Source organism: Capricornis sumatraensis, chromosome 2 (genome assembly GCF_032405125.1).
Source record: "Capricornis sumatraensis isolate serow.1 chromosome 2, serow.2, whole genome shotgun sequence".
Classification (NCBI taxonomy): domain Eukaryota; kingdom Metazoa; phylum Chordata; class Mammalia; order Artiodactyla; family Bovidae; genus Capricornis; species Capricornis sumatraensis.
Window position 1 is genome coordinate 220,331,135 of NC_091070.1, and position 27,021 is coordinate 220,358,155.

At 63.7% G+C, this 27,021-nt stretch overlaps 1 protein-coding gene across 18 annotated transcripts in view; it reads right to left on the bottom strand.

Annotated features, from left to right (window-relative positions):
* Positions 1 to 11,230: 11,230 nt before the first annotated feature.
* The window catches only part of KIF1A (kinesin family member 1A), a 66,165-nt gene continuing 50,374 nt past the window's right edge, over positions 11,231 to 27,021 (bottom strand). For 14 of the 18 annotated variants that reach the window (XM_068963857.1, XM_068963855.1, XM_068963845.1 and 11 more), the window contains 11 exons: positions 19,218 to 19,332; positions 17,989 to 18,122; positions 17,148 to 17,209; positions 16,732 to 16,877; positions 16,087 to 16,287; positions 15,572 to 15,649; positions 14,832 to 14,956; positions 13,937 to 14,089; positions 13,065 to 13,257; positions 12,167 to 12,285; positions 11,231 to 11,273 (listed from right to left, as the gene is read on the bottom strand). In XM_068963857.1, coding sequence (XP_068819958.1) covers positions 11,231 to 11,273; positions 12,167 to 12,285; positions 13,065 to 13,257; positions 13,937 to 14,089; positions 14,832 to 14,956; positions 15,572 to 15,649; positions 16,087 to 16,287; positions 16,732 to 16,877; positions 17,148 to 17,209; positions 17,989 to 18,122; positions 19,218 to 19,332 — 1,369 coding nt within the window. Of the gene's footprint in view, positions 11,274 to 12,166; positions 12,286 to 13,064; positions 13,258 to 13,936; positions 14,090 to 14,831; positions 14,957 to 15,571; positions 15,650 to 16,086; positions 16,288 to 16,731; positions 16,878 to 17,147; positions 17,210 to 17,988; positions 18,123 to 19,217; positions 19,333 to 20,421; positions 20,446 to 27,021 lie in introns of all 18 variants that reach the window. The other 4 variants (XM_068963856.1, XM_068963853.1, XM_068963847.1 and 1 more) reach the window with 2 other exon arrangements.

Here is a 27,021-nt window from a genome sequence, read left to right on the forward strand (position 1 = left end):
TCCAGGCCGGCCAGTCGCCAGCACTGGGACAGCCCACCCGTGGTCTCCTCAAGGCCGGCTGTGCTCACCCTGGACCGTGGCCTCTCCTCCTCGGTCTTACCTTTGATTTCGGTTGGGAAAGACCAAAGGCGGGAGGAGAAGGGGACGACAGGGGGAGGGGTTCGACGGCATCACCAACTCAATGGACATCCACTCAATGAGCTTGAGTGGACTCTGGAAGCTGGTGATGGACAGGGAGGCCTGGCATGCTGCAGTCCATGGGGTCAAGAGAGTCGGACGCGACTGAGCAACTGAACAACTGTAGAGAAGAGGCCCCAGAGACCCCCTGCCTCCCCCTGCCTGCCCTTCACCAGCCTGCCAGGCCCAGGGACACGGCAGGCCTTACGGACAGTTTATTGACATGTGGTTTCTGGGGAGAAGGGGCTGGAGGTCCGCCCCCTGCCCTCAGCTCAGGGAGCCCCCGGGTCTGGTCACAGTCGGGCCCTAGCTCCCTGCTCACGGGGTCGGAGCCGGCGTGGCTGGAACTCAGTGGCTGCCCCCCAACTACGGGGGGCCCCATCCTCTGCTCCCCTCTTTAGGCGTCTGGCTGCCTCCAGGCCCCGGGACAGGCCTCCCTCTGGGGACCCGGTACTTGCTCTTCTGACTGTAGAGCAGGTTCCTCTGGAAAAGGCGAGGGAGGCGGCCGTGATACAGCAGGACGGCCAGGAGCATGCCTGCGGGAGAGCGAGGGTCACACGGAGGCCGGGGCTCCCCGGGCCCGAGACCGCCGGACGCCACGCCCCACACCCTCCGCCGACAGGGGCCTGCAGACGGGGCCAGGTCTCGCCCTGGCCTGGCTCCTGCCAGCGTCCGCTCCCATGCGGGCCGACCTTCCGGAGGTCAGTGGGGACCGGGAACCGTGCGCACTTGCAGACCATGCTCTGGGCCCCGTGTTCCGGGCACAAGTGCCTCTTCCTCCCGGGGCCATCTCCTGATGCTGGCGTGTCATCCTCGGGGTGGTGAGCATGGAGGTGGGGCCGAGGGGGCCGGGGGTCGGGGGTGAGTCCTGGCCGAACCCTCACCCCTAGGTTTTGCCCGGAGCTTCCAGAGTGGAGGACCCTGGACCCCCACCTGGCCGCCTCTCGTCCCCCGAGGGCGGGAGGCCCCCTTGCCTGAACCAACCCGGCGCATGCACATGGGTCCTGGCCCCCCCGCCTCCGCCCCTCGCGGCTCCCAAGGGGGTCCTGAGGGCTCCAGTGTCGCCATGGCAGCTCAGGGGTCAAAGGCTGGAGCGGTGTCCCCCGGATCCAGGTCATTCCCTGACCTCGCAGCGGGGCTTCACCTTCGGCAGGTGTGAGAAGTTACATTGAGACAAGGTGTCCCTGGAGCAGAATGGACCCCAACCCCGCGTGACTGCTGTCCTTCTCAGGGGACACGTGGCGGACAGGGAGGATGGGCTGGGATGGGACCGATGTGCCCGCAGGCCCCCGACGCCTGGAGGGGCGGGGAGGAGGCCGCGGCCCCAGAAAGGCCCTGCGCCCGGCTTCCCGCGCCCACCTGGGGACAGGTGAGTGGCCTGCTGCCCCAGCCTTCGTGTCACTGTGGTTCCCGGGCCGGCGGCCGAGAGCTCCGAAGGACAGCCCCAGCCCGTCCAGCCGGCGCCCCCGTGGGTTGGGGCCAAAACGCACTATTCCAAATCCCCTCGTCTCCAGCTTCCCTGAGAGGACCCCCCCCCTGCCCCGCCCCGGGTACCCTGGGGAAGGCCCTGGGAGCAGCCCCTGCCTCGACCCCGGCCAGCAAGCTGGACGCCCTGTGGGCCACCCCTGTTCCAGAGGACAGCCCGGGCTGGCCTGCCCCCGCCCCCAGGACCCCCAGCCCCTCACCTGTCACGGGGCCCAGCCAGTACACCTGGAGGTACTCCGGCAAGCTGTGTCCCGAGCAGCGGAAGGTGACCGAGGCGGCCAGTGTGGGGTTCAGGAAGGCGGACGTCAGGGGCCCAGCTGCGGAGAAGTGCAGACGTCAGCCCTGGCCGCCTGCGCCACCTCCCCACTGGACCCGCCCACCCACCTGGGGGGCCCGGCTCCACCCCCTGTGCCAACTGGGACACGGGGAGGCGGCTGCCCAGCCCAGGTCAGAGGTCAGGGGTCACGCAGCAGCCAGACAGGAGTGTCTCCCAACCTCTCACCCCTGCGTGGACTTGGCTCCCCAGCCTTTCTCTGCACACCCTACACCCGAGGGAGGAGCAGCAGGAAGACCAAGGTCAGCAGCAGGTCGGGGCCGAGGCCCAGCGCCCAGGGTCCGAGCTCCACCAGCATCCGCATCTCCAGGCAGCAGGCCCCCAGCTGGGCCGTGCCCGCTGCCTCCCGGGCAAAGTGGGCATAGGTGCCCCCGGGGAGCAGGGCCTTGGCCGCCCTCCTGACCGCCTGGCAGAGGGCGAAGGTGGCCAGGAAGAAGCAGAGGGACACGTTGAGACCAGCCATCGGCCTGGAGGCTCCGGGAGGGCGGGCCGGCAGGGCCTGAGCTGACGTGTCGGGCGGGGAGGGGCCGTGGGAGCCTCACACCTGCGCCCCCCGCAGCGCCTCTCCGGCCCGCCCCTCAGTCGAGCGTCCTCCGGGGACACCCGGCCCCCCTCAGCCACTCCGGGTGCTGCTCCCCAAAGCCGCCATGTCTCCGTGACTCAGCCGGGGCCCCTGGCTCCACCGGGCAGCTCCTGGAGGGCGCCTGTGCTGGTGTCCACCCGGGGGAGGGTTCCCAGGCACCAGCTCCCTCGGGAGGGTGGCAGTGTGCTGGGTCAGGGGCCCCACACAGGGAGCAGGGGCCGCCCTCGCAGGGCTGCACAGGGCACCTTGGAAGCTGAGCCTGCAGAGACAGACCCACCTCACCTCACAGAGTAAGTCCCCTACACGCGAACAGGTTCCATTCCGGGAGCACGTCTGTACGTCCACACAATGGCTACGTAGTTTTGTAACTGTGACAGGCTTATCATACTCTTTACATGAGCATACAGGCTATCTATATACACACCAGACAGTCCAGGGGACTCTCAGCCAGAGCACTGGAGTGGATTGCCCTTCCTTCTCCAGGGGACCTTGCCAACCCAGGGATGCAATGCAGGTCTCCGCAGTGCGGGCAGATTCTTTACCAGCTGAGCTACCAGGGAAGCCCTTTATAATACTCTACACAAATAATACATAAAAAACAAACAAAAACATGTTCAACCTCACAGTACACACAGTGCCTTGAAAAGTGCAGTCGTACGCACCAACAGCCGGCTCACAGGAGCCGGCCCACAGGAGCCGGCCCTCAGGAGCCGGCCCTCAGGAGCCGGCCCACAGGAGCCGGCCCACAGGAGCGGGCCCACAGGAGCGGGCCCACAGGAGGGGGCCCACAGGAGCCGGCCCTCAGGAGCGGGCCCACAGGAGCCGGCCCACAGGAGCCGGCCCACAGGAGCCGGCCCACAGGAGCGGGCCCACAGGAGCCGGCCCTCAGGAGCGGGCCCTCAGGAGCGGGCCCTCAGGAGCGGGCCCACAGGAGCGGGCCCTCAGGAGCCGGCCCACAGGAGCGGGCACAGAGTGAACAGCAAGAAGCGTTACTGACTGGAGGGGTTGGGGGGACAGTGGAGCTGAAGGGTCATCAGCAACAGGAGACGGAGGTTGAGTTGCCGCTTGGCTCGCGCCTGAGGCTGACGGGATGGACGTCCGCGGCTCTGGAAGCTCGCAGCTTGAAGGTTCCTGAGAAGGGGACTTACCACCGTGGACCTTCTGCCTGGAGTGTGGGCATGTGACCTGAGTTTCTAGGGAAGCTAGAAGTTCGAAGTGAGTTTGTCTTGAGCAAAATGGCTGCTTGGGGGCTTCGGCAGCTTCTGGAAGGCCCCGGCACGTGGTGAACTTGGAGGAGAGGGCCTGATCCAGGCAAGTGGGGTCCCCTGTGAACCCCTCTCCACACCCCACTCGAGTCCAGGCGAGCGCCTGGCCTGAGGACGTCGCTGGGCCCTGCTCCCCAGTTCGGAGGGACTGGAAGCCCGGCGCTCTGCCCGTGACTCTGCTGGATGCCAGCCGGGCTGCAAGGACAGATGGCCCAGGTTGTGGTCATGGTCGCTCCGCCGTGACCTCAGGACCTGAAGGAGCAGGGCCCCTGCATGTGTCAGGCCACCGCGGGCCCGGCGGCCACTCTAGGCCGAGGGGACAGGCTGAGCGAGGCTCAGAGGATGCGGAGGGGAGGCCCGAGCCAGGCAGGGGGCCCTGGGGGTGCGCAGTGCCCTCGCCTACAGGCCTGAGCTGGAGCAGAGAGCAGGACCCGGCTGTGGAGGAGGCTCCCAGGGGAGGGGGGTCTAAGCCAGAGGCCTGGGGAGCTGCTGCTGAAGGTCAAAGTCAAGGTCTGCAGGACAAAACCACGCCCCACAGGGGCCAAGGCAGCGGGTGCAGGGCGGCAGAGGGGTCACTGGGCAGGGGCCCCCGGGGAGACAGGCAGCTGGCCCCAGCGTGCCCCTGCAGAGGGGGAGGGGGCCCTGAGCACAGGAGCCAGGGTCTCTGCAGGCAGAGGCCTCACGGCCAGCCACTGCTGCTGGGGAAAGGGTCCAGATGACGCCCCCTTAAGCCCACCTGGAGGCCCCCGGCCCTGCTCCCCTGCGGCTCTGTCCCTCACATCCCCGCCGGCCCCCTCCCTCCTTCCCAGGGGCTCGGCTCCAAAGATGAAAGTGAAAGTCACTCAGTCGAGTCTGACTCTGTGTGACCTCGTGGACTATACAGTCCATGGAATTCTCCAGGCAGGGATACTGGAGTGGGCAGCCTTTCCCTTCTCCAGGGGATCTCCCGAACCCAGGTCTCCCGCGTTGCGGGTGGAGTCTTTACCAGCTGAGCTACCAGGATGAAAGAACTGCCCTCCAAATCAGGGTGAGTTTCCTCCCGAGGAGATCGGCCGGGCGCGGAGCTGCAGGGTGCTGCGCGGGAGGCTGAGGGCCGGGCCTGGCCGTTCACTGCTGGCCGCGCCCTCGCAAACCTACCTCCTGCAGCAGTGCTGGTTTCCACACCCGACACCCTGCTCCGGACGGCGCCCCAGCTGGGGACGCGTCTCCCCGAGCAGGTCACTGCACTTCTAATGTGGGGGGTGGGCTCGAGACCAGCTGAGGCTTCCGTTCTGCCCCCACAAGCTCTCCTGCTACGCAGAGGGGCCCTGCCATCTGACGCTCCCATCCCTGCCCCCTCACAGGTCCATCTGATGTCTTTCCCCACCAGGCTCTCGTCCCCCCACAGCCCAGGCCTGGGCGGGGGAAGCAGGGGGCAGAGACCTGCAGCTTAGGGACAGAAACTGACTGTTTCAGCTTTCCTGGCAGACGATCGTGGGTTCAGAACTCTCCTGGAAGTGGGAAGGTGTCTGGTGCCCGCGTCTCCCCACCCCCACTCCCCGGGAGAGGGGTGGGGCTAACCCAGCAGGAAGGTCCTCAGGACCCTGACCTCACCCAGGAGGCGGACACGCCCCCAGACTCCAGCCTGCCGGTGGGGTGTCTGTCTTTCCCTTCTGGCAGGCCCCGACCCTCTCCAAGGAGCAGGGAGCCTTTTGGACGCCATAGCAACCTGGTGCACTGAAGCCCGTAATAAAAGAAACGCTCATGGACTGAGGCGCTGGGAAGTCATTCTGGCTTTTACCCGAGTTAACTTGTCTTAAAATTGATGTTTATTGGCATGCAGTTGCTTTACGATGCTAATTTCCACTGTGCAGCACAGTGAACCAGCTATACACACGCATATCCCCCCAAGTCAACTTGAACTTGATGCTAACTGGAATAGCCTGTTTGTGGCCCAGCAAACACACATTGTACATCTGCTTTAATTATTAAAGGAAAGGGCGCACCGACCAGAAGGGAAGAATGTCCAGGGCCTCCCTGGCGGCTCAGTGGTAAAGAACTCACCTGCCCATACCGGAGATGCGGGTTTGATCCCTGTGTCCTGGAGATCCCGGTGTAAAACAGACGGCCAGCGGGGGCTGTGGCGTAGCCTGGGGAGCTCAGCTCAGTGCTCAGCGATGCCCGCAGAAGGACGGCATGGTGGGCGTGGGTGGGGGGGAGGCCCGACAGGGAGGGGGCGTGTGTGCGTGCGGCTGGCTCAGTCTGCTGTATAGCAGAGACACAGCATCGTAAAGCAGCCAAACTCCGATTTTAAAAACCACCACACTGTCCTAATCCCTGTGGTTTCGTAGGTCAAAATGGATACTGTGACTTTTCTAACTTTATTTTTCTGGGCTAAATCTTAGCCATTCTAGTGCCTTTACTTTCATGTGACTTTTAGAATCAGGTATTTGATATGTACAGGAATTTTGATTGAGACCATGTTGAACTTAAAGTTAATTTGGCGAGAGATAACATCTTAATAAATATTGAACCTTCTAATTATGAATGCAACTCTTCACTTCACTTAGGTCTTTATCTCATCGGTGTTTTATTATAGTCCTGGCATTTTGACTTTGCATGCATTTTGTTAGACTTATACATATGTAGTTCACATTTTTGCTGCTGCTGTAAATGCGTGCTTAGTTGCTCCGCTGTGTCTGACTGTGCAACCCCACGGACTGTAGCCCGCCAGGCTCCCCTGTCCATGGGATTCTCCAGGTAAGAACACTGGGGAGGGTAGCCGTTTCCTTCTTCAGGGGATCTTCCCAATCCAGGAATCTGCACTGCAGGCGGATTCTCTACCATCTGAGCCACTAGGGAAGCCGCCAGTACAAACAGTACAATTTTTTTAATTCAAAGTTTCAACAGTTTATTGCTAGTATATAAAAATAAAATTTGTGTTTTAATTCTGTAGCTTGTAATAACATATAATGGAAAAGAATCTGAAAAAGAATATACATATATGTGTGTATTTATATAGATATATGCATATATAACCGAGTTACATTGGTGTACACCTGAAACATAGTAAGAAAAAGAAAGTGAAGTCGCTCAGTCGTGTCCAACTCTTTCCGACCCCATGGACACCAGGCTCCTCCGCCCATGGAATTTTCTAGGCAAGAGTACTGGAGTGTGTTGCCATTTCCTTCTCCAGGGAACTTCCCGACCCAGGGATTGAACCCAGGTCTCCCACATTGTAGACAGACGCTTTCCGTCTGAGCCACCAGGGAAGTCGAAACATAGTAACTGTACTTTAATAAAACATAAATAAAATGAGCGTTTGTATATCAACTTGCATTCTGCAGCCTCGGTTAACTCGTGCATTAATTATAGCAGATTTTCGGTCTATTCCTTCAGAACTTTCTGCCTGTCGGGCCATTCTTCTATCCTGATCTGTGCACCCGTTCTCTCCTCATTTTGCCTTACTGCCCTGGTTAGGAGCTCCATTCCCTTGTTGAGTCAGGGTGATGAGAGAGGGCATCCTTGTCTTGTGCCCAGTCTTAAGCTTCAAGTCTTCACTTCTTGCTGTTGAGTATGATGCTAGCTTGGCCTTCCCAGGGGGCACCAGCGGTGAAAAACCCGCTCTCCAGTGCGGGAGACAAAGGAAGCCTGGGTGCGATCCCCGGGTCAGGAAGACACCCCGGAGGAGGGCCCGGCACCCCACTCGAGTGGTCTTGCCTGGAGAATCCCACGGACAGTGGAGCCTGGCAGGCTGCAGTCCATGGGGCCACAGAGAGTCGGACACGCCTGACGTGACAGAGCACACACACGGTGTCAGCTACACACTTAGTGTGGACACGCTTTCCCACGTTAAGGAAGTTATCTTCAAGTTTTGATGAGCAATGAATACTGCATTTTCATCAAATGCTTTTTCTGCATCTATAGAGATAATGTGATTTCTCCTTTGCTGGCTTAATATAGGGAGAAGGCAATGGCACCCCACTCCAGTACTCTTGCCTGGAAAATCCCATGGATGGGGGAGCCTGGTAGGCTGCAGTCCATGGGGTCATGAAGAGTCGGACACGACTGAGCGACTTCCCTTTCACTTTTCACTTTCATGCATTGGAGAAGGAAATGGCAACCCACTCCAGTGTTCTTGCCTGGACAATCCTAGGGACAGGGGAGCCTGGTGGGCTGCCGTCTATGGGGTCGCACAGAGTCGGACATGACTGAAGTGACTTAGCAGCAGCAGCAGCTTAATATAGCAAATTAGAATGATTAGCTCTTGAACTGAGCTTGCATTCCCAGAATAAACCCAACTAGGTCATGGGGTACTAGCCTTTCTATGTACCCCAACATTCAATTTAGTGTGTGTTGCGTGCTACGTCGCTTCAGTCGTGTCTGACTCTCTGTGACCCCATGGGCTGTAGCCTGCCGGGCTCCTCTGTCCATGGGATTCTCTGGGCAAGAATACTCGAGTGAGTTGCCATGCCCTCAGTGAAATGTTACTGAAGGTATTTGTTCCTGTGTTGAGGAAGGACATTGGTCTGCGGTTTCACAGAACGTCTTTGTCCAGTTTTAGTGCGTAACACTGACTACGTGAAAGGACGTGGGTCTCGTGGTGCAGGGCCGGTGCACCCGAGGGCACCTGGAGCTGCTGGGACAGGCGCCGCCAGTGCGGAGGGAAGCAGGGACACACCCCCGTGATAAACGCCACCGCGCACCTCCCACCCCTCAAGCCTCTCTGCCCTCCCTGCCTGGCCACTGGGAGGCGCGTGCTATCTCCAGACACTGCTGGACAGCTGGCCCTGCGGCTATAAGGCCCCAGCAAACAGACCAACGCACGAGTAAAGCCAAGCGGGCACCCACGTGTCTGGGGTTGCATAAAGAGCCATTTTATTTCTTAATTGGACAGAGCTTAAGTGCACACACACGGGACAGGAGCCGAGAGCCTAACACTTGGGTTCAGGACACCAGGGGGACTAGTCGTTACGTCAGGATGGCAGTCACGGTGCAGGGACCACACAAGCACATATGTACAAGCCACGGGGGACTCGGGGGCTGGCCGGCCGCAGGAGGCCTGGGTCTGTCCCAGGGCATGAAGGAGGGGAGGGCTGGCGGGGACCGGCGTGGCAACCCCCTGCACGCTGTAACCTCGGAGACGTTCAGGGACCCTCCTTGGGTGTCTTGCCTCATCCGGCCCAGAGGCGCTGAGGGGGACCAGGGCTGACAGGGGATCACCACAATCACCCTGCTGCGCACGTGTGTGTGCGCACGTGTGTGTGTGTGCGTGCGTGCGCACTGTCAGAGAACAAAACGCTGGCTTATTACGAATAGTCACTCAGAGCACCGAGGCCTTGAAGCGGACAGGTCTCAACACCCGCCTCTAGCCCCCAGCCTGGTCAACGGGGCCCAGACTCTCCCTCCCGGGGCTCCACCCAGGGCCGCTGTGGAAGGCATGCCTCCTCCCTGGAGGAGCCGCCGCCAAACTCACGGCAGCTGCAACCCGAGCAGCCTCAAGTGCCCAAACAAAACCTGTCTGAGAGAGGTGGCTTCCGGCATGCTTCCCTCCCCTCGAGGACACAGCTCGACCTCACACCTGACCTCCCCACCTGCGCCCACCCCCTGGGGACCCCCGGGGCCTGCAGGCGGCCCCCCGTGTCACAGATGGCCACCTCTGCTGGCTCCAACGGCACCCGGCCCAGGAGAGCAGCTTTCCCGATGCGCAGATGGAGCTCTTGGGCCCAGGCCAAGAGGAGCTGGTGTTGGGCAGGGGACACCCTGAGTGTCAAGTCCCCACCGGGAAGGCAGGAGGCCAGGACACAGTGGCCGTGGGGGCCCCCGTGGCCGTGGGGGCCCTGGACACGGGCGAGTGCCTCAGGCCTGCCCTGCGCAGCAGGGGCTCTGCAGGCTGGCTGGCCCCAGGCACCCTGCCCCCAGACAGGGCCATGGACGCTGACGAGGCCGCGGCCTCAGGCTGGCTGACCTGAGGGGCCGTGGCCCGGGCCCTGCGCCTCAGTCTCCCCGCAGGACAGCGGGGTGCTTGGGACTGATCCCCAGAGCTCACCCGCGCGTCCTCCCCTGCCCGCAAGCTTGGCTCAGTGATGGTTCTGGAACGGCGTGCTCTCTGCGTGGCCTCTGGGGGCCCCGGGGGGGCTCAGGGCCCCAGTTTCTGCACGGCGTTCGGTCCTAGTCTAGACCCTACGCCTCTGCCACCTGCTCCGGGCGCTGTGGAGTGGCCGGGCCTTGTGCTACGGCTGCTCTCCCCTGAGCTGAAGAGGGGCTGGCGTGTCTCTGGGAGGAGGAAGAGCTCCTCAAAGACCCCGGGCCAGTGGGTTCCCCGACCAGACCCTCAGCCCGGGCAACCCTGCATGGTCCTGGGTGACCCTCAGGCACAGATTCTGAAGAGGGGACGAGACAGGTACTGTCACAAGAGGCCAGAACCAGACCGGGCGACACCCTAGGACACAGGAAAAGGTGTCTGGAAGATGAGTGGCCCAGCACTGGCACTGGCTACCCACACTGACCGCCTGGAGTCTCCCCACCGGGACCCCTGAACACTCCTCTCCTGGAAACAGAGAGGCCCACGGCCTCCTCCCCACGGCGACCCGTGGCTCACCCCGAGTCTCGCCCCTGCCCACGCTGCCCACAGCTCCTCGCCGCCCGGAGCACTCGTAGACCCAGCCCCGCCCCCGGCCGGCCCAGACACCAGGCACCACCCTGACCCTCTCACCCCAGACCGGGCGCCTGGGCACCCCCGCCCGCTCCCAGGGATGCGCTGCCAGCATCCCCGACGGTCGCGGCTCAGGGGCTGCCTTCTGGGTGAGATGCACGCCCTACTCCTGCTGGAAGGGACACACCTGCGCTGCTCGGCCTTCAGGCGTCACACCCGACACATGTGCACACACGCACACACACGGGCCCCGGGACCAGGCCTCAGCTCCGGCCGGGGCAGTGTATCCCCGTGGCTCCCGGAGGGCCGCCCCGACCCGTCTGTCCCCAAGAGGCTTGGGAGGTGTGTGTGGGAACAAGGGCGCGGGTCTGTCTGAATCCTACAGGTCTACGTGAAGGCATTAGAAATAAATACTTATAAATAGAACACAGTCTTATCGTTAATGTCTGAGGGGACTGTCTCAACGTCACTAACTAGTGTATGTTAATTATAAGTCTGTCTATGCTTAAAAAAATATGAGAACGGCAGCGACGCCCCGTGACTCCTGCCCCCCGTCTTTCCGGCACCTCCCAGCTCCTCCCACCCGGGGCGCCTTCTGCAGAAAGAAAGGACGACACGCGTGGCCTCTGCTGGGACAGGTCGTGTGGCAGGTCCCAGGCAGGGCGGGCGTCCCAGGAGGCAGGCGGGGCTGGGCGGCACTGACAGATGGTGACGATGACGGGAGGCGGGGCCGGGCCTGCGGGTGGCTGGGCTCAGACCCGCATCTGGGCAGACCTCCTTCTGGACAGCTTGGACCTGCGGGCCGGGAGGAGCAGCGGTCAGGGGGCCATGGGCGCCCTCAGGCTGGCGTGAGGGGCATTGCAGGCACGCCCCTGCCTCCCCAACCGCCCGGGAGACGTACCCTCTGACTCCTTCCCCTGGGACTCGGTGGGAGCAGCCCCCCTGCCCCCACAGCCTCCTTTGAAACGTCCCCCGCCAGGGGCAAGGCTCGCCCACCCGGAGCCTGGTGGTCCCAACACAGAGGGCACCTCCCACTGGCCCTCCATGGGCGCTGGAGGCCTTGGGGACCCACATGTGGGGTGGCCCTCCATGGGCGCTGGAGGCCTTGGGGACCCACGCGTGGGGTGGCCGCCCGTGGGCACTGGAGGCCTTGGGGACCCATGCAAGGGGTGGCAGCCTGTGGGCACTGGAGGCCTTGGGGACCCACGCGCAGGGTGGCCGCCTGTGGGCACTGGAGGCCTTGGGGACCCACGCGCAGGGTGGCCGCCTGTGGGCACTGGAGGCCTTGGGGACCCATGCGCAGGGTGGCCGCCTGTGGGCACTGGAGGCCTTGGGGACCCACACGCGGGGTGGCTGCCCGTGGGTGCTGGAGGCCTTGGGGACCCACGCGCAGGGTGGCTGCCTGTGGGCACTGGAGGCCTTGGGGACCCACACGTGGGGTGGCCACCCGTGGGCGCTGGAGGCCTTGGGGACCCATGCGAGGGGTGGCCGCCTGTGGGCACTGGAGGCCTTGGGGACCCACGCGCAGGGTGGCCGCCTGTGGGCACTGGAGGCCTTGGGGACCCACACGTGGGGTGGCCGCCCGTGGGCGCTGGAGGCCTTGGGGACCCACACGTGGGGTGGCCCTCCATGGGCGCCAGAGGCCTTGGGGACCCACGCGTGGGGTGGCCCTCCGTGGGGGCCCGTACCGTATGGTCCCGGCCAGCAGGGGGTTGAAGGCGTACAGCCAGTCGTGCATGTCCTTGTCGCTGCTGGCCTGCAGCAAGATGCCCCGGTGCTCCGTGCACACCGCGAACGTGTTGGGGGTCTGCAGAGGGAGCCGCCGTGAGGGGCGCCAGGCCTCCCCGCTCAGCCCGGGGCGGCCGCGGCTCCTCGGGGGTCGGAGGGGGGTGGTGTCGGAGAAGGGGCAGAGAAGGAGGCCCGCGGGAGGGCCAGGGTCCTGACCTCCCGTCCAGACACCCCTGCAGGCGGGCCACCCTGTGCCTCTTGCCCCGTGGCCACGCCCCGGGCGGCCTTGTCACTGTTTTCCGTCCCCAAGGGCCCCTCCCCAGGCCCAAGGCTCAGCTGTGTGCTCGGCCCGTTAATCCCTCCTCTTCTCTGAAGCCTGAGCCCTCGGCAGGGTGGGTGTGGCGGTCAGGCTGAACTCACACCCCCCACCTTGGGGAACCCCGGGCCCCAGCCGGGAGGACTCAGAGCTCCTCACACACAGGCCCAGGCCACCGCCTGCTCGGAGAGGACCTGGGCAAAGCCCAGGGGCAGGAGGCTGCTCTTCTGGGACCCGTGCCCTGCTGGGCCTGCAGGGCTCCCGACACCCTCTGTGGGTGTCTCTGGAGGAGGAACTGTGTCATTAGCCATCAGATGGGGCATCCTTGGGACCAATGCTCGACCCACCCCTCACTGGTGGTTGTCACCAGGACGGCGCGCCCCACGGGTAGGCAGAGTGACCCCGGAACGAGAGAGGCTGACCCCGACACCCCCACCCGTGAAGTCCAGCCACACTGCTTCGGCCGAGCAGTGAGAGGACGCGGCCTGCGGGGGACTGGGCCCGGCTCCCGCCCTCCCCGCCAGCCCGCGGCCGCGGCACACCTTGAGCATCGCCTGCTGATCCTCACTGTACTCCACCTGGGCGGTGGACAGGTTGAGCACGAACCGCTCCACGGCGTCCTTGTCACTATTGTACATGTAGGCGTAGGGCCGCCGCACCACCACGAAGCGCTTGGCCCAGCCGGCCGTGTGCGGCTCCAGGAAGTGCAGGTAGCCCTTCTTGGAGACGATGGGGCTGCAGGGTGGAGACGAGTCAAAACTACCTCTCCAAGGCCTCCCACCGGCCCCGCCCCCTCCGCAGCCTCCCACCGGGCAACACCCCCCACCACGCCCCTTCCACAGCCTCCCACCGGCCCCCACCCCCGAAGCCTCCCACAGGCCCCACCCTGTCCACGGCCTCCCACCGGGCCCATCCGTCCAGGCTCTGGGCCACCCTCCTGTCCTCTGTATCAGCTCGTTTTCCACCTCTGCCCTAGGTTTGTGGGGGGGCTTAGTCTCCTGACTACAGCACAGAGCTGCCCCTGCCCCACATGAGGTGGGTTGGGTGGGGGGGTCTGCTTGCCCCCAGCACTGCCCCTGGTCAGGGCATGGTCTCCTGACGCCCTGCACTGCCCCTGCTCAGGGGTGGTCTCCTGGCTCCCAGCACTGCCTCTTCTCAGGGGTGGTCTCCTGGCCCCCAGCACTGCCCCTGCTCAGGGGTGGTCTCCTGGCTCCCAGCACTGCCTCTTCTCAGGGGTGGTCTCCTGGCCCCCAGCACTGCCCCTGCTCAGGGGTGGTCTCCTGGCCCCCAGCACTGCCCCTGGTCACGGCATGGTCTCCTGGCCCCCGGCACTGCCCAGGTCGGGACGGCTGCTGTCCCTGCAGGAGGCAGAGCTGGGGTCCTCAGGAGCCAGCTGGGCAGGGCCCTCACACACCTGACGCGGATTTCCTGGATGTCAGGCACCAGCAGGCGCTGGGGCTCCTTGTCGGCTTCTGCTGCCCGGGCAGGGGAGGGGGGCTTCTTGGCATCCACCTCGGGCAGGGGCTCAGGCTCCGGGCTGGCTGGCCGGGAGCAGGGTTGTGGGGTCCTGGGGGAGCAGAGTGAAGCCCCTGCAGCTCCAGGAGGCACCTGGAGGGCCGGGGAACCTCGGCCAGGCTCCCCAGGGGCCAGCGCCACCCCCGGGGCAACCACTGGGGCACCCACCGGGGCCCACCCGCCACCGGCTCCTTCTCCAGGGGCACCCTGGCCCCCCACCCCCTCCCAGGAAAGTGGCTCCCCGTCTCGCCTCAGACCGAGGCTGACTTGGCTTCCTCAGGGACCATCTGCATGGAGGGAGTGGGTGGTCTGCGGCCCGGCCAGCGGGGCCGACGTGCTGGCCGAGGCGGCCTGTCTCAGGATGGGGCCCAGAGGGCTTCACGCCTTTCTCAGTCAGAGGAAAAAGACCCCAAGGAGCTACAAGATCTGGGGGTCAGACACGAGTGGTGTCAGCAGGGGGCCCCCACGTCAGCAGAAGTCAGTGGACCCAAAGGGCCCCAAGTCTCTGCTTTGTCACCCTATTCCATCTGCCGCTGGAAAGGGCTTTCGCTGAGTGTTTTGACCTGTTCCCAGCCTCATGGAAGAGCGTATTTTAAATTTACTCTTTAGCAGAAAGTGGCCTGGAGGGGCAGCAGGAGCCCTGCCCCACTGTGTGGCTGCCCCCAGATGCCAGCGCCTCGAGCTGCCCCGCCCCCGCCGTCCAGCCCCCTGACCCCCGCCATCCACGCCTGGAGCCGTCCCACCCCCACCCCCGCCGGCCGTGGTCCACTCATGCAGGCCCGGCCCACACCTACCTCAGGTCGGCAGCCCCATACCGGCCCTCGATCAGGGAGGGGCAGGTGGAGGAGGGGGTGAGCGTGGTGGCCCCCAGCGGGGACATGGACGGGTCCCGCAGCAGGGTGACCGACATCTCGGAGAGCTGCAGAGGAGACGGTGTTCTCTGAGCCAGCGTGGGGCCCCCGTGGGGGTCACCCCCCACCTCAACTGCAGGCCAGACCCTCCTGCCCACCCCACCCAGGGCTTCGGGCTCTGCCTTGGGGGAACCAGAGGACGCCTGGGTGAGGACCGAAGAAGGTGCAGCCTCGGAGCCCCAACGTCAGCACGTGTAGCCCCATGGCCAGGGCAAGAGGAGCTCCGGGCAGAGGGAGAGGCCAGCGAGAGGGCAGAGGGCAGGCCGCCCGCAGGGCAGAGTGAGGGCGTGGGCAGGACCCCCCGGAGGCTCCGTGCAGGGCAGCACAGGAGCCGGGGGGACAGGCCGGAGGCTGCCGGCCCCGATGCGCCCCCGGGTGAGGACTGAAGCCAAGGAGGGGCTGGACTCGCCCAGGACAGGCGCAGTGGGGTGAGGCCAGGGCGGGCGGGGCTGCTACTGGAGACAGTGGGCAGAGGAGGGCACCTCGCTCCTGCCCTGCACGGGCCCTGGCCTCCAGCCCTGAGCTCAGAGGCATCCCTCTGGGGTGGCAGAGGGGTGTCCCTAAGAAAACCCGAGTTCCCTCTCGGCGCCGACAGTCCCGCGGGCGCCCCACCCCGTGCCCACCTTGCTCTCGCTGGCGCTGATGCAGACGTGGCTGTGGGTGTACTCTCTGTTGAAGGAGTGCGTGAGGAGCCGTAAGCACTGTGGGCAGAGCAAACACCCGGTCAGGGGCCCCCGGGACCTGGCTCAGACGTGGACGCAAGTGACTGGCCGAGGGGCTGGGCACCCCAGGAGGAGGTGGGCAGCACCCCACCTCTCCCAGGGGGTAGGGCCATCTGAGGAAGCCTCCTGCGGCAGGCTGGTTAGTGCTTGGGCAAAGGAGGGGGTGGGGGCACACGAAGTGCAGGAGGTCTTCCCTGTGGCCCACCCAGCGGCAGAAAGGGCCAGCTCTGGGGGAGGTGGTGAGTTCCCCGTCAGTGTAAGTATCCAAGGGGGGAAGCAGGTCACCGCCTGGGGGAGGAGGCTGTAAACAGTCCCTGAGTCCCAGTGTGGGTGGGGCTGGGTGGGGACGAGATCAAGGTGACTCCGAGGCCCTCGTTCTCCCAGGTCCCCCGCCTGCAGGCCGGCTAGCCACCCACCTTGAAAGCCAGCTCCCGCTGCCGCTCGCTGGGCGCCTCTAGGGATGCCGGCCGGGCCTCAGCCGTGAGTGGGGAGGAGGCGCTGGAGGAGCCGGGGGCCTCGGAGTCCTCGCTGGAGGCGGGGGACAGTGCCTCAGGGCCGGGCCGCTGGGCCGCCTCCAGCTTCTCCCGCAGCAGCAGGTAGTGCCTGGTCTTCTCGACCTGCGTGGGGCATGAGCACGGCTCACCCTGCGCCCGCCGGGTGGGGGGGGGGGGGCAGCATGGAGCCCGCAGACCTGCCCGCGCCCTAGCGCAAGCGGACGACAGGCTCCGGGGGCGCACCCTCGGAAGGACCCAGAGCGTGGAGGGATGCGGACCCGACGCCCTCTTTCCACCCGCTGCCCCAGCCGGCGGCCAGTGCCTGCTGCTGGATGCGGGCTGTCCTGACCGGGGCCACCGGAGGGCCTCGCTGCCCCCAATTCTCTTCCCAGTGTCTTTCCCGTCTCCGCTGCACGCCCCCAGTCTGCGGCTGGACCAAGAGCGAACGTTCCACCGGAAGCTGGAGGCCATCATGAGGCTCTGAGTCCCGTGACAAGCGGGAGAGCTCGAGAGTGCGGTTGGGGCGGGGGCAGGGATCCGGGGGCTGCCGGGGGGCCCAGCCCTCACCTCCTGCAGGAGACTCAGCTTCTCCAGCTCCCACTGGTGGTCCAGGATGAGGCTGTCGCTACGTGGCCGCCAGCCCGCCAGGTTTTCCTCGCCGCGGACGTAGGCCACGGACGTGTCCAGCACTCGCCGGCGCCGCCGCTGCATGCCTGCACGGGCCGCAGACATGGTGTACCCTGCGGGGGCTGTGCCCACCCCCACCGTCCTCCAGCCCCACAGGGTCTCCGGGTGAGGGGCTCCCCACACAGCAGCATAGCCAAGGTCACCCGAGTGTCCCCTGTGGACCCTTCTCTCTGACCCCCACCAGCAGCTCCCCCGGCCCCGGCCCCAGCCCCGGCCAGAGGGCGCAGGGCAGAGGGTGCAGGCCAGAGGGTGCAGGGCAGAGGGCGCGGGGCAGAGGGCGCGGGGCAGACACCTACCTGGGCTGCCCGCGTCAGCCACGTGGCACAGACTCAGCTCGTACACGCCCGTCACGCGGTTGCTGCGGAGGGGGCGTTGTTACCCGCGTGGTGACGGCCGGGCACCCGTTCACCATCATGTGCACTCTGGGTGCGAGCCCTATGGCCGCACGGCAGGCAATGGGGGCTGTGGTGTCAGGGTCCCCGTCCCAGACCCCCGCTAGGCCCCCTTTGTCTTGGGACCTCTGACTCTGCCTAGGGCACCCCACTAACACGCTCATGGAGGGGTCCCACAATCCCAAGGCGACCTCCTGGATGACAGGGTCATGGGGTCATGGCCATCCAGGCCCCCTACGCTCTTTCCTCCCGGCTGTGGCCCCCAGGGCGGCCGCCCACAGCACAGGGTGTGCGGGTATCACTGAAGGTGACCAGCAGGGACCCTGGGTGTCCCTGCTCCTGGGGCGGGGTCCCTCCACTGCCTTCCTCCCCTCCCCCAGGAATGCAGAGAGCGGTCAGAGTGCGAGAGGGCACTGGGCCTGGGGTCTGACCTCCGGGGTGCTGGGAGGCCTGGCTCTGCACACGTCCCCGGGGACGTGCCGTCCAGGGTCCCTCTGTCCCCACCCACCCTGTGCTCAGTGTTCACCCTGCCCAGCGACAGGGCCCCACGGCCGCTGGGGAGGAAGGTCACCCAGGACCACCCATGGGAGCCCCAGAGTGGACACACAGGCCTTCCTGCTGCACCTGGCAAGCAGACCCCAGCTCTCTCCTGCCCCACAGCACAACATCCGTGTCCCCACAAGTGCGGAGGCCTCCCCCGCTGGTCCAAGCGAGATGGGCTAGAGTGCGCTCCTGGCGGGCTCACCTCTCCGAGGCCCGCAGGCTTCCACTGCCGAACAGGTTGCGGATGGAGCGCGAGGCGGGCAGCTTGGCATCTCGTGAGTAAAAGACCATGCAGAAGTCCTTGGTGATCACGGCCGGCTGCGCGCAGCTCTCCATCTGCAGGGCGGGGGGCTCAGCACAGGCTCGCCCGGGCCGGCCCAGCCTCTCCTGGGGCTCAGCACAGGCTCGCCCGGGCCGGCCCAGCCTCTCCTGGGGCTCAGCACAGGCTCGCCTGGGCCGGCCCAGCCTCTCCTTCCGGGGCTCAGCGCAGACTCGCCGGTGCCGACCCAGCTCCCTGGCCTCTCCTTCTGGGGGAGGCCCAAGAGCTGCACCGCCCGCAGCCCCAGACCCTCCCCTCCCCCATCCCCGGGGCAGCCCCAACACAGGTGAGAGTCTCTGGCCCCGTCTTGAACCAACTCCGGCTGGAGATGCCAGGTGTCCCTGCAGGACACCCCGACATCCCAGACACGGGCCTCAGTCTCCTCACCATGCAACTGGGATGACACACTGCCCAAAATGTTTGTGAAGATCTGACTGGACCCTGTCTGTGCACCCATGGGTCAACCCTAAAGGCCACAGGAGTGCGCTGCTGTCTCAAACAGCAGGTTCTTTTGTTTTCCTGAAGCTCCAGGGTGACAACTGACACAGCGGACGCGTCCTGGGGTCCTGCTTCAGTGATACCCTGCCAGTGTTTGCTCAGCCTGAGCAAACCTCATCCCATGGGGCAGCCACACTGGTCCCCACGTTACAGCCACAGTAGCTAGACTCTGGGGGCAGGGAGGCAGGGTGGCTGGGTACTTCTGTCTCTACCACCCCGCTGGCTGCTGCGCCAGTGAGAAATGCCCACAGCCCCAGCTTCCTCCTATGCTTCCAAAGGAGTCGCAGCCAGAGACCCTTGCGATGGGGAAAAGGAGGCTTCTGTTCTTGTGCTGTCTGGAACACAGATGCAATGTCTGGTGCTGCTGCACCCGTCTTGCAACCCCAAGAACAAACCCACACGCTAAAGGTAGAGGAATTGACTAATTCTGAGCATTCCCACTAAAAGCACACAGATTTAACTCAAGGACTCAAGAAGCCCTCTGAGAAAACAACAGGGTTGACTGGGGTTGTGTGGGACTAACAAGCACCCTTACTGTCCGTTGTCCGGCAACTCAGGCTCGGGGAGGGGGGGACAGGTGATTTGAGGGGAGGCCCTGGGCATAGGTTTCTTGCCTCGATATAAGCAGAGAGGGTCATGTAAATCTTCTCTCTGTAAGGGGTGACCCGGTTCAGCAGGAGGGAGTTGTGCATGGAGCTGTCCCACGCAGCCTCAAACTGGTAAAAGGTTCTAGAAGGAAGCAGAGATGAGGTAGAAAGATGACGGAGCGTGGTGCGCTCTCAGCGGGGACAGGGACATGCAGACGGACACACAGAGACAGACGGACATGTGGGCCACCTCCAGGGCGAGCCGCTGGGGGCCAGGGTCCAGGGAGGACAGACCCCTCCTTACTCAGGACGAGGCTGGGTTGGGGGCCCTAGAGAGCTCTGGGCGCCACCCTGGGGGATGGGAGGTTTCAGTCCAGGGCTCTGGAGCAGAGGCGGGAATGGGAGGGTGGAGGGGAGGAGAGGCGAGGGACCTCCTGAGCCTGAGTAAGGAGGCACACGGCCTCTCCCTGGACCCGAAGGGAGCCTGCCGGGTCTGTAGAGCTCTCTGCGGCATCTCCTCCCCAACTGACCGCCCTGGGGGATGATGCTGGGGGTGGAAACCGGGGCGGCCCCCTGAAGACAACACAGCCTCTGTGGCCGCAGCCAGACCCCACAGAGCAGGCCGCGAGTGCTTCTGTCTGTCCCCAGTGTCTAAGTCAGAAAGCAATGACCAGAGCAGGAGCAAGCGGCCAGGAGCCCACGCTGCGGGCGGCTGGGGGCAGCCTCAAGGGCCAGACCAGTGGTGGCCTCCACTCCTGGCCGGCTTTCCTGTTACCCAACAGTAACAATCATCCTAAACCCCTGCCTCACTCCCGGCCTAAGAGTCGAGGACTGTCACTCATGAGCTGGGAATCTGCCTCAAGCCCTAGCGTGGCCGCTCTACGAGCCCTGGCAGCCCCAGATTCTCCGGTTTCCACCCCGCATCTCCACGAAGACACGGCAGAGAACAGGTCAGCGCAAGCGGGGCGCCGCACACGCCCCCACACGGCCAGCCCCGCCCAGGGGTGTGGACGGCAGGGCAGCGAGGCCGCGAAGGCGCCGCCCCTTCTCCGCGGCACAGTCCGGGGGCACGGGATAAGCAGCGGGACAGGACAGGGCCAGCGCCGGGCATGTCACGGAGGCAGACCCACGGGGAGGAGGTGAGGACAGCGGGGGGACCGGAGGGCGGGCGGGGACACTGAAAACCAGAGAGGGCGGGCCAGCGGGCACGGAAGAGAAAAGTGAGCTGTACCTAGTGTCACTTCCGAACGAAGCGCTAAGGCGGAGGCGGCCAGGACACACGGACACACACAGAAAAGACCACACGTCAGAGCGGGCGCCGCCACCCGGCCGGGTACACGCCGACTGGCCTGGAGCAGGCAGGCGCTGCACCGCGCTGCCCACGGGGCTGCTGCCCACCATGCCCGGGGCCAGACACCACCCCGGGGGGCCCACTGAGTCCACAAGGGTGAGGGGGCCCACGCTGAGCACACGAGGATCGGCGGTCCACTCTGAGCCCGGGGGGCCCCACTCTGAGCACACGAGAGTGGAGGGGCCCATGCTGAGCACACGAGGCTGGGGGTCCACTCTGAACCCCCAGGGGGTGGAGGGAGCCCACACTGAGCACACGAGGGGAGGGGCCCACTCTGAGCACACGAGGGTTGCGGGGGTCCACTCTGAGCCCCCTAGGGGTGAGGGGGCCCACGCTGAGCACACGAGGGTCAGGGGTCCACTCTGTACCCCCGGGGGGTGGGGGAGCCCACGCTGAGCACACGAAGGTGGGGGGCCCACTCTGAGCCCCCGGGGGACCCCACTCTGAGCACACGAGGGTGGAGGGGCCCACTCTGAGCACACGAGGGTTGCGGGGGTCCACTCGGAGCCCCCTAGGGGTGAGGGGGCCCACGCTGAGCACACGAGGGTCAGGGGTCCACTCTGTACCCCCGGGTGGTGGGGACCCCACTCTGAGCACACGAGGGTGGGGGGCCCACTCTGAGCACACGAGGGTTGTGGGGGTCCACTCTGAGCCCCCGGGGGATGGGGGGGTCCACTCTGAGCCCCCGGGGGGTGGGGGGTCCACTCTGAGCCCCCGGGGGGTGGGGGGTCCACTCTGAGCCCCTGGGGCTGGGGGGAGCCCACTCTGAGCCCCCAGCCTGGGCAATGCAGATACCCCCTTCCCCATGTCCTTGGGTTTGTCCCCAGCAGGACCAGCTGGGCCAGAGAGATGCCCTCTGTCCCCGGGGCCCCCAGATGCCCCAGCTCTGAGAGGCTGGGCCAGTGGACAGAGCCAGAGGCCCATGGCAGCCCAGCTCGAAGCAAGATGCCACTTCACAGCACATGACCTTGGGCCGTCAGCAGACACACCACTCCCTGCTTCCTGGTCGGATGGTGGTGGTCACTGTCCTGCCGGCTAAGTGAGCCGGTGTGGAGCAGAGGACAGCGCCTGCGCAGTGTGGGTCACTAGTCCTCGCCTCAGACGCTCCCACTGGCTCAGCACCTGGCTCAGTACTGCCCCGTCAGCCTGCCTCACATTTCGCTGAAGGGCACCGAGGGCTTCCTTCCCTCGGCAAGGGCTGGGGTGTGAGGGCCCAGCCCGCCCCAGCAGGGGTGACCAGGCGGTCACACAGGGGCCCCTGAGCTTGCTGGACAGGCTATGGGAGGCACTGACTCGTGCCCCCTCAATGAGATGGCAAGAAGCTCAGACCCAGCGGGCTCAGAGGGAGCCACGGTGTACCCAGGCGGCAACTGGGAGGTGGGCTGACCCCTGCCGGCCCCCGTACCCGAGCAGGCATCAGGCCACCCAGGAACTGCCATCCCCCGGCCCACAGCACTGCTCCAGCAACACTCAGCCAAACCCCGGTGCCACTTTGAGGGGGATGGGTGGCCCAGACATGGGGACTCTGGAGCCACAGCGTCCGCTTCACTGAGAACTGGTCAGGAAAGCAGATTCTGGGGCCCTTGCACAACGGAGGCAGAGATGCCGGGTGGGCCGCCTCGAGGGCAGAGAGTCAGCGCTTCACGGTCAGCTCGCCCATCATCCCGCAGACCCTCTGCACCCAGGCATCCTGGGGAAACTCTGAGCCACAGCAGGGCCAGTCCAGCCGCTCCCTCGGCAAGGCCACAGGGCCTAGTCTGCCCTCCCAGCCATAGGCTGCGCTCCGGACCCCGCTTCCAAAGGGGCGGGCGCGCAGGCTGCACCAGCAGAGCCCCCCGCCGTGCGGAACGTCCCCACCCGCACAGCCGTGCAGTCTGCACGCTCCTCTGTCCAAGACCCGGAGGCTCGGCTGACTTCCTGACCCCAGGTGAGCCCTCCAGGCGGGGAGGAGGTCCTGGATGAGGGGCCCTGCCTGGTAGCCTAAGGGGTCAAACAGGGACCGGGCGACAGGACCACCCCAAGTTTAATTCTGGGACAGACAGTGTGAGGCTCAAACAAGCAAGGACCCACATGGGGAACACTGGAAACTCAGAAGTTTTGTTGGGACTTCCCTGGCGGTCCAGTGGTTAAGACTCTGAGCTTCCACTGCACAGACACTGGTTTGACCCTGGTCAAGGAACTAAGATCCCACATGCCAGGTTGTAGGGCCAAAATATAAAAATGATTAAGAAGTTAAAAAAAAAAAATTGTTGACAAAGAAAATGTCATGTGTTGCAAAACATCCTCTCCATCTCATTTCCTGTTCAAACAGTGTGACTTTGTGGCCTGCCAGACAGGGTTCCATTCTCCCGGGTCTGTCATGGGAGCTCCTTAGCCCTGCCTCTGCACCCTCTCAGCATATTAAAAAGCAGAGACGTGACTGTGCCAACAAACGTCTGTATAGTCAGTTATGGTTTTTCCAGTAGGCATGTATGGATGTGAGAGTTGGACCATAAAGAAAGCTGAGAACTGAAGAACTGATGCATTTGAACTGTGGTGTTGGAGAAGACTCTTGAGAGTCCCTTGGACTGCAAGGAGATCAGTCCTGAATATTCACTGGAAGGACTGATGCTGAAGCTAGTGCTCCAGCAATACTTTGGCCACCTGATGGGAAGAACTGATTCACTTGAAAAGACCCTGATGCTGGGAAAGACTGAGGTGGGAGGAGAAGGGGACAACAGAGGATGAGATGGTTGGATGGCATCACCGACTCAATGGACATGAGTTTGAGCAAACTCCGGGAGTTGGTGATGGACAGGAAGGCCTGGCATGCTGCGGTCCATGACGTCGCAAAGAGTTGGACACAACTGAGTGACTGAACTGAACTGAACTGCACCCTCTTGGGGCTGGAGGCCCTGGGGTGCTCAGAGGCTTAGGGGCTGCCCGGGGGGAGGTAAGAGAATCTCAGGGCTCCCAGCAAGACCCCCTGGGCACTCTGAGTGTGACCACCACCCCTGCTGCGATGGCCTGACAGGGCTCATTCAGACAACTTCTGACAGGCGTCACAGCCGTGGGCGCCCACGGGCAGGCCCAATGGGCAGCCTAGTGCGAATGGGTCTGCTGAGAATCTGCACATGAAGCCCCTCCCTCGAGGTGTCAACCAGAAACGCCTTAGGCTCTGGGAAGTACATTTCTTGAAAGAGTCACCTTTAGAAGTGGCCTAGGACTCAGGGAAGGAGATCCGAGCCCCTTGAATCGCAGCCCTCCTATCCAGTGGGGACCGTGACCACAGGGCGCAGCCAAGCAGCTAAGAGCAGGGGGGCGGCCTCAAACCTCAGAGGCGCAGCTCTGTGTCTGGATGCGCGTTTCGCGCAGCCGAGCGGCGTCTCCTGCCACGCAGAGCAAGCACTCTGACCAGAGGGACGGAGGGAAGGCAGGACCGAGGGGTGAGGGGACAGATGAGCTCCTCAGCAGGCTCTGAGCCTCCTGCAGACAGACTCCTGTTCAGTCTTTAATCCTCCTTTCGAACAATCGCAGAACGTGGCTCACATGTGACGGATGAATGAGTGAATCAGTGAGTGGGGTCGTGTGCCATGTGACGGGTGAATGAATGAATGAGTGGAGTCGTGCCCCGTGTGACGGGTGAATGAATGAATGAATGAGTGGGGTCATGTCCCATGTGACGGGTGAATGAATGAGTCAGTGGGGTCGGGTCCCATGTGACGGATGAATGAATGAGTGGGGTAGTGCCCCGTGTGACGGGTGAATGAATGAATGAGTCAGTGGGGTCGGGTCCCGTGTGACGGATGAATGAATGAGTGGGGGTTGTGCCCCGTGTGACGGATGAATGAATGAGTGAGTGAGGTCGTGTCCCATGTGATTAATGAATGAGTGAGTGGGGGTCATGTCCTGATCACGGGTGAATGAATGAGTAGGGTCGTGTCCCGTGTGACAGATGCATGAATTATTGAGTGGGATCATGTTCATGTGATGAATGAATGAGTGAGTGAGTGGGGGTTGTGCCCCATGTGATGAATGAATGAGTTGAGTGAGTGGGGGTCGTGCCCATGACGGATGAATGAATGGGTGGGGGTCGTGCCCCAGGTGATGAGTGAGTGAGTGGGGGTCGTGCCCTGTGTGATGAATGAATGAGCGAGTGAGTGGGGGTCGTGCCCCAGGTGATGAATGAATGAGTGAGTGAGTGGGGGTCATGCCCCAGGTGATGAATGAGTGAGTGGCGGTTGTGCCCCAGGTGATGAATGAGTGAGTGGCGGTTGTGCCCCGTGTGATGAATGAATCAGTGAGTGAGTGGGGGTCGTGCCCCAGGTGATGAATGAATGAGTGAGTGAGTGGGGGGTCGTGCCCCAGGTGATGAATGAATGAGTGAGTGAGTGGGGGTCATGCCCCAGGTGATGAATGAGTGAGTGGGGGTCGTGCCCCAGGTGATGAATGAGTGAGTGGCGGTTGTGCCCCGTGTGATGAATGAATCAGTGAGTGAGTGGGGGTCGTGCCCCAGGTGATGAATGAATGAGTGAGTGAGTGGGGGGTCGTGCCCCAGGTGATGAATGAATGAGTGAGTGAGTGGGGGTCGTGCCCTAGGTGATGAATGAATGAGTGAGTGGGGTCGTGCCCGTGTGATGAATGAATGAGTGGGGGTCGTGCCTCGTGAGGGATGAATGAATGAGTGGGGTTGTGCCCCAGTGTGATCAATGAATGAGTGAGTGGGGGTCGTGCCCCAGGTGATGAATGAGTGAGTGGGGTCGTGCCCGTGTGATGAATGAATGAGTGGGGGTCGTGCCCCAGTGTGATCAATGAATGAGTGAGTGGGGGTTGTGCCCCAGGTGATGAATGAATGAGTGAGTGAGTGGGGTCGTGTCCCGTTGATGGTGCAGCAAACAGGACAGAGAGGAGACTCTGCAAGTTCCCAACCCGGGCCTGTCCCGGGAGGCTGGGGCAGCCCTCAGGGCACCTGAGCCATCTGTCTGGAGAAATCCGACCCTGTGCCTGGTGGGAGGGGTGAGGGTCACCGTGGACCACCCTCCTCCCCAGACTCAACACCGCCTTACTTTGGAGGGTCTCGCGGCCCCTTTCTGCCCCGGGCACTGGGACCCCCGGGGCAGGAGAGTGAGCCCAGGTAAGATGCATGGACGGGGTGGAAGGTGGAAGATCTGGCCTGCTCTTCGTGGGTGAGGCTGGATCACAAGCTCTCCTCCTCGCTCCTCACTGTGAGAGTGAGATCCCCGCATCTCAGCAGGGCTCCTCTGGAACACGGGTGTGGTTAGCATTTTAAAACCTAGGCTCTTTGCTGAGGAGGTTTGTGCTTTAGGAATGTTTCAAAGTAAATGCTAAGACTCTAGGGAGCCCTTTGGACTGCAAGATCAAACCAGTCTATCCTAAAGGAAATAAACCCTGAATAGCCATTGGAAGGACTGATGCTGACGCTGAAGCACCAATACTTTGGCCACTTGATGCAAAGAGCTGACTCACTGAAAAGACCCTGATGCTGGCAAAGACTGAAGGCAGGAGGAGAAGGGGTCGACAGAGGATGAGATGGTGGGGCGGCATCACTGACTCCATGGACAGGAGTTTGAGCAGGCTCCGGGAGATGGTGAAGGACAAGGAAGCCTGGTGTGCTGCAGTGCATGGGGTCGCAAACAGGTGGACACAACTGAGCGACTGCTCAGTTGGCATGAAAATAACCACACCACACACGTTAATGACGTTCTGCCTGCAGGGCCCCTCCTCAGAGCTTGTCCAATTCATCTCATTTAGTCTCACACGCTGAGGCAGCCCTCACAGAGTCCCTGGCCTAGGAGATGGACCGCAGGCTCCAGAAGTCCTGCCATGCGTGCACATTCTCATAGCCAGCCCGGCCAGCTGGTGCAGACATCCGGGATGGAACCCTCTGCTCATCCCCAGAACCTCCCACCAGAGCAGTTTCCTGCTGCATGAGGCAGACCCTAGCCCAAGGCTCAGGGCTCTGACCCCTTGCCCCTCCCAGCTCTCTGGGCCTCGTCTTGCAGGCCAAGGCCACTGGGGGCCCACGAGCCCAGCTCTGCACTTGGGGGCTGGAGTGAGGCCCTTCTGCAGCCTGGGGGCTGGTGCTAAGGCCCTGCTGAGTAGGAGTCCCCATCCCCATGGCCGTCCCCTCCTGGCCACGGGGAATGTTTCTACTTCATGATGTACCTGCAGGGGGCGTCCTGGACCAGCCTGAGCACGTCTCTATCACACGGGGCTGGCTGTGGACACGCAAACTGGAACAAAACGCTCACACCCCTCTGTGATTGTACTGATGGACTCATCAGGGAAACAGCCCCGAAGTCTGGTCCCCTTCAGGGAAGAACCCAGAGCTCTCTGACAACAGGCAGACTGCAGGCTGCAGCCGCCATGGTGGGCCCAGTTTGCTTCCAGGACCAGCTGGCAGGCTGCCACCTCCAGGAAGCCCTCCAGGCTGCCCAAGAGGGGCAGGTCCCTGCTCTCTGGGCCCCGCAGGGATGTGAC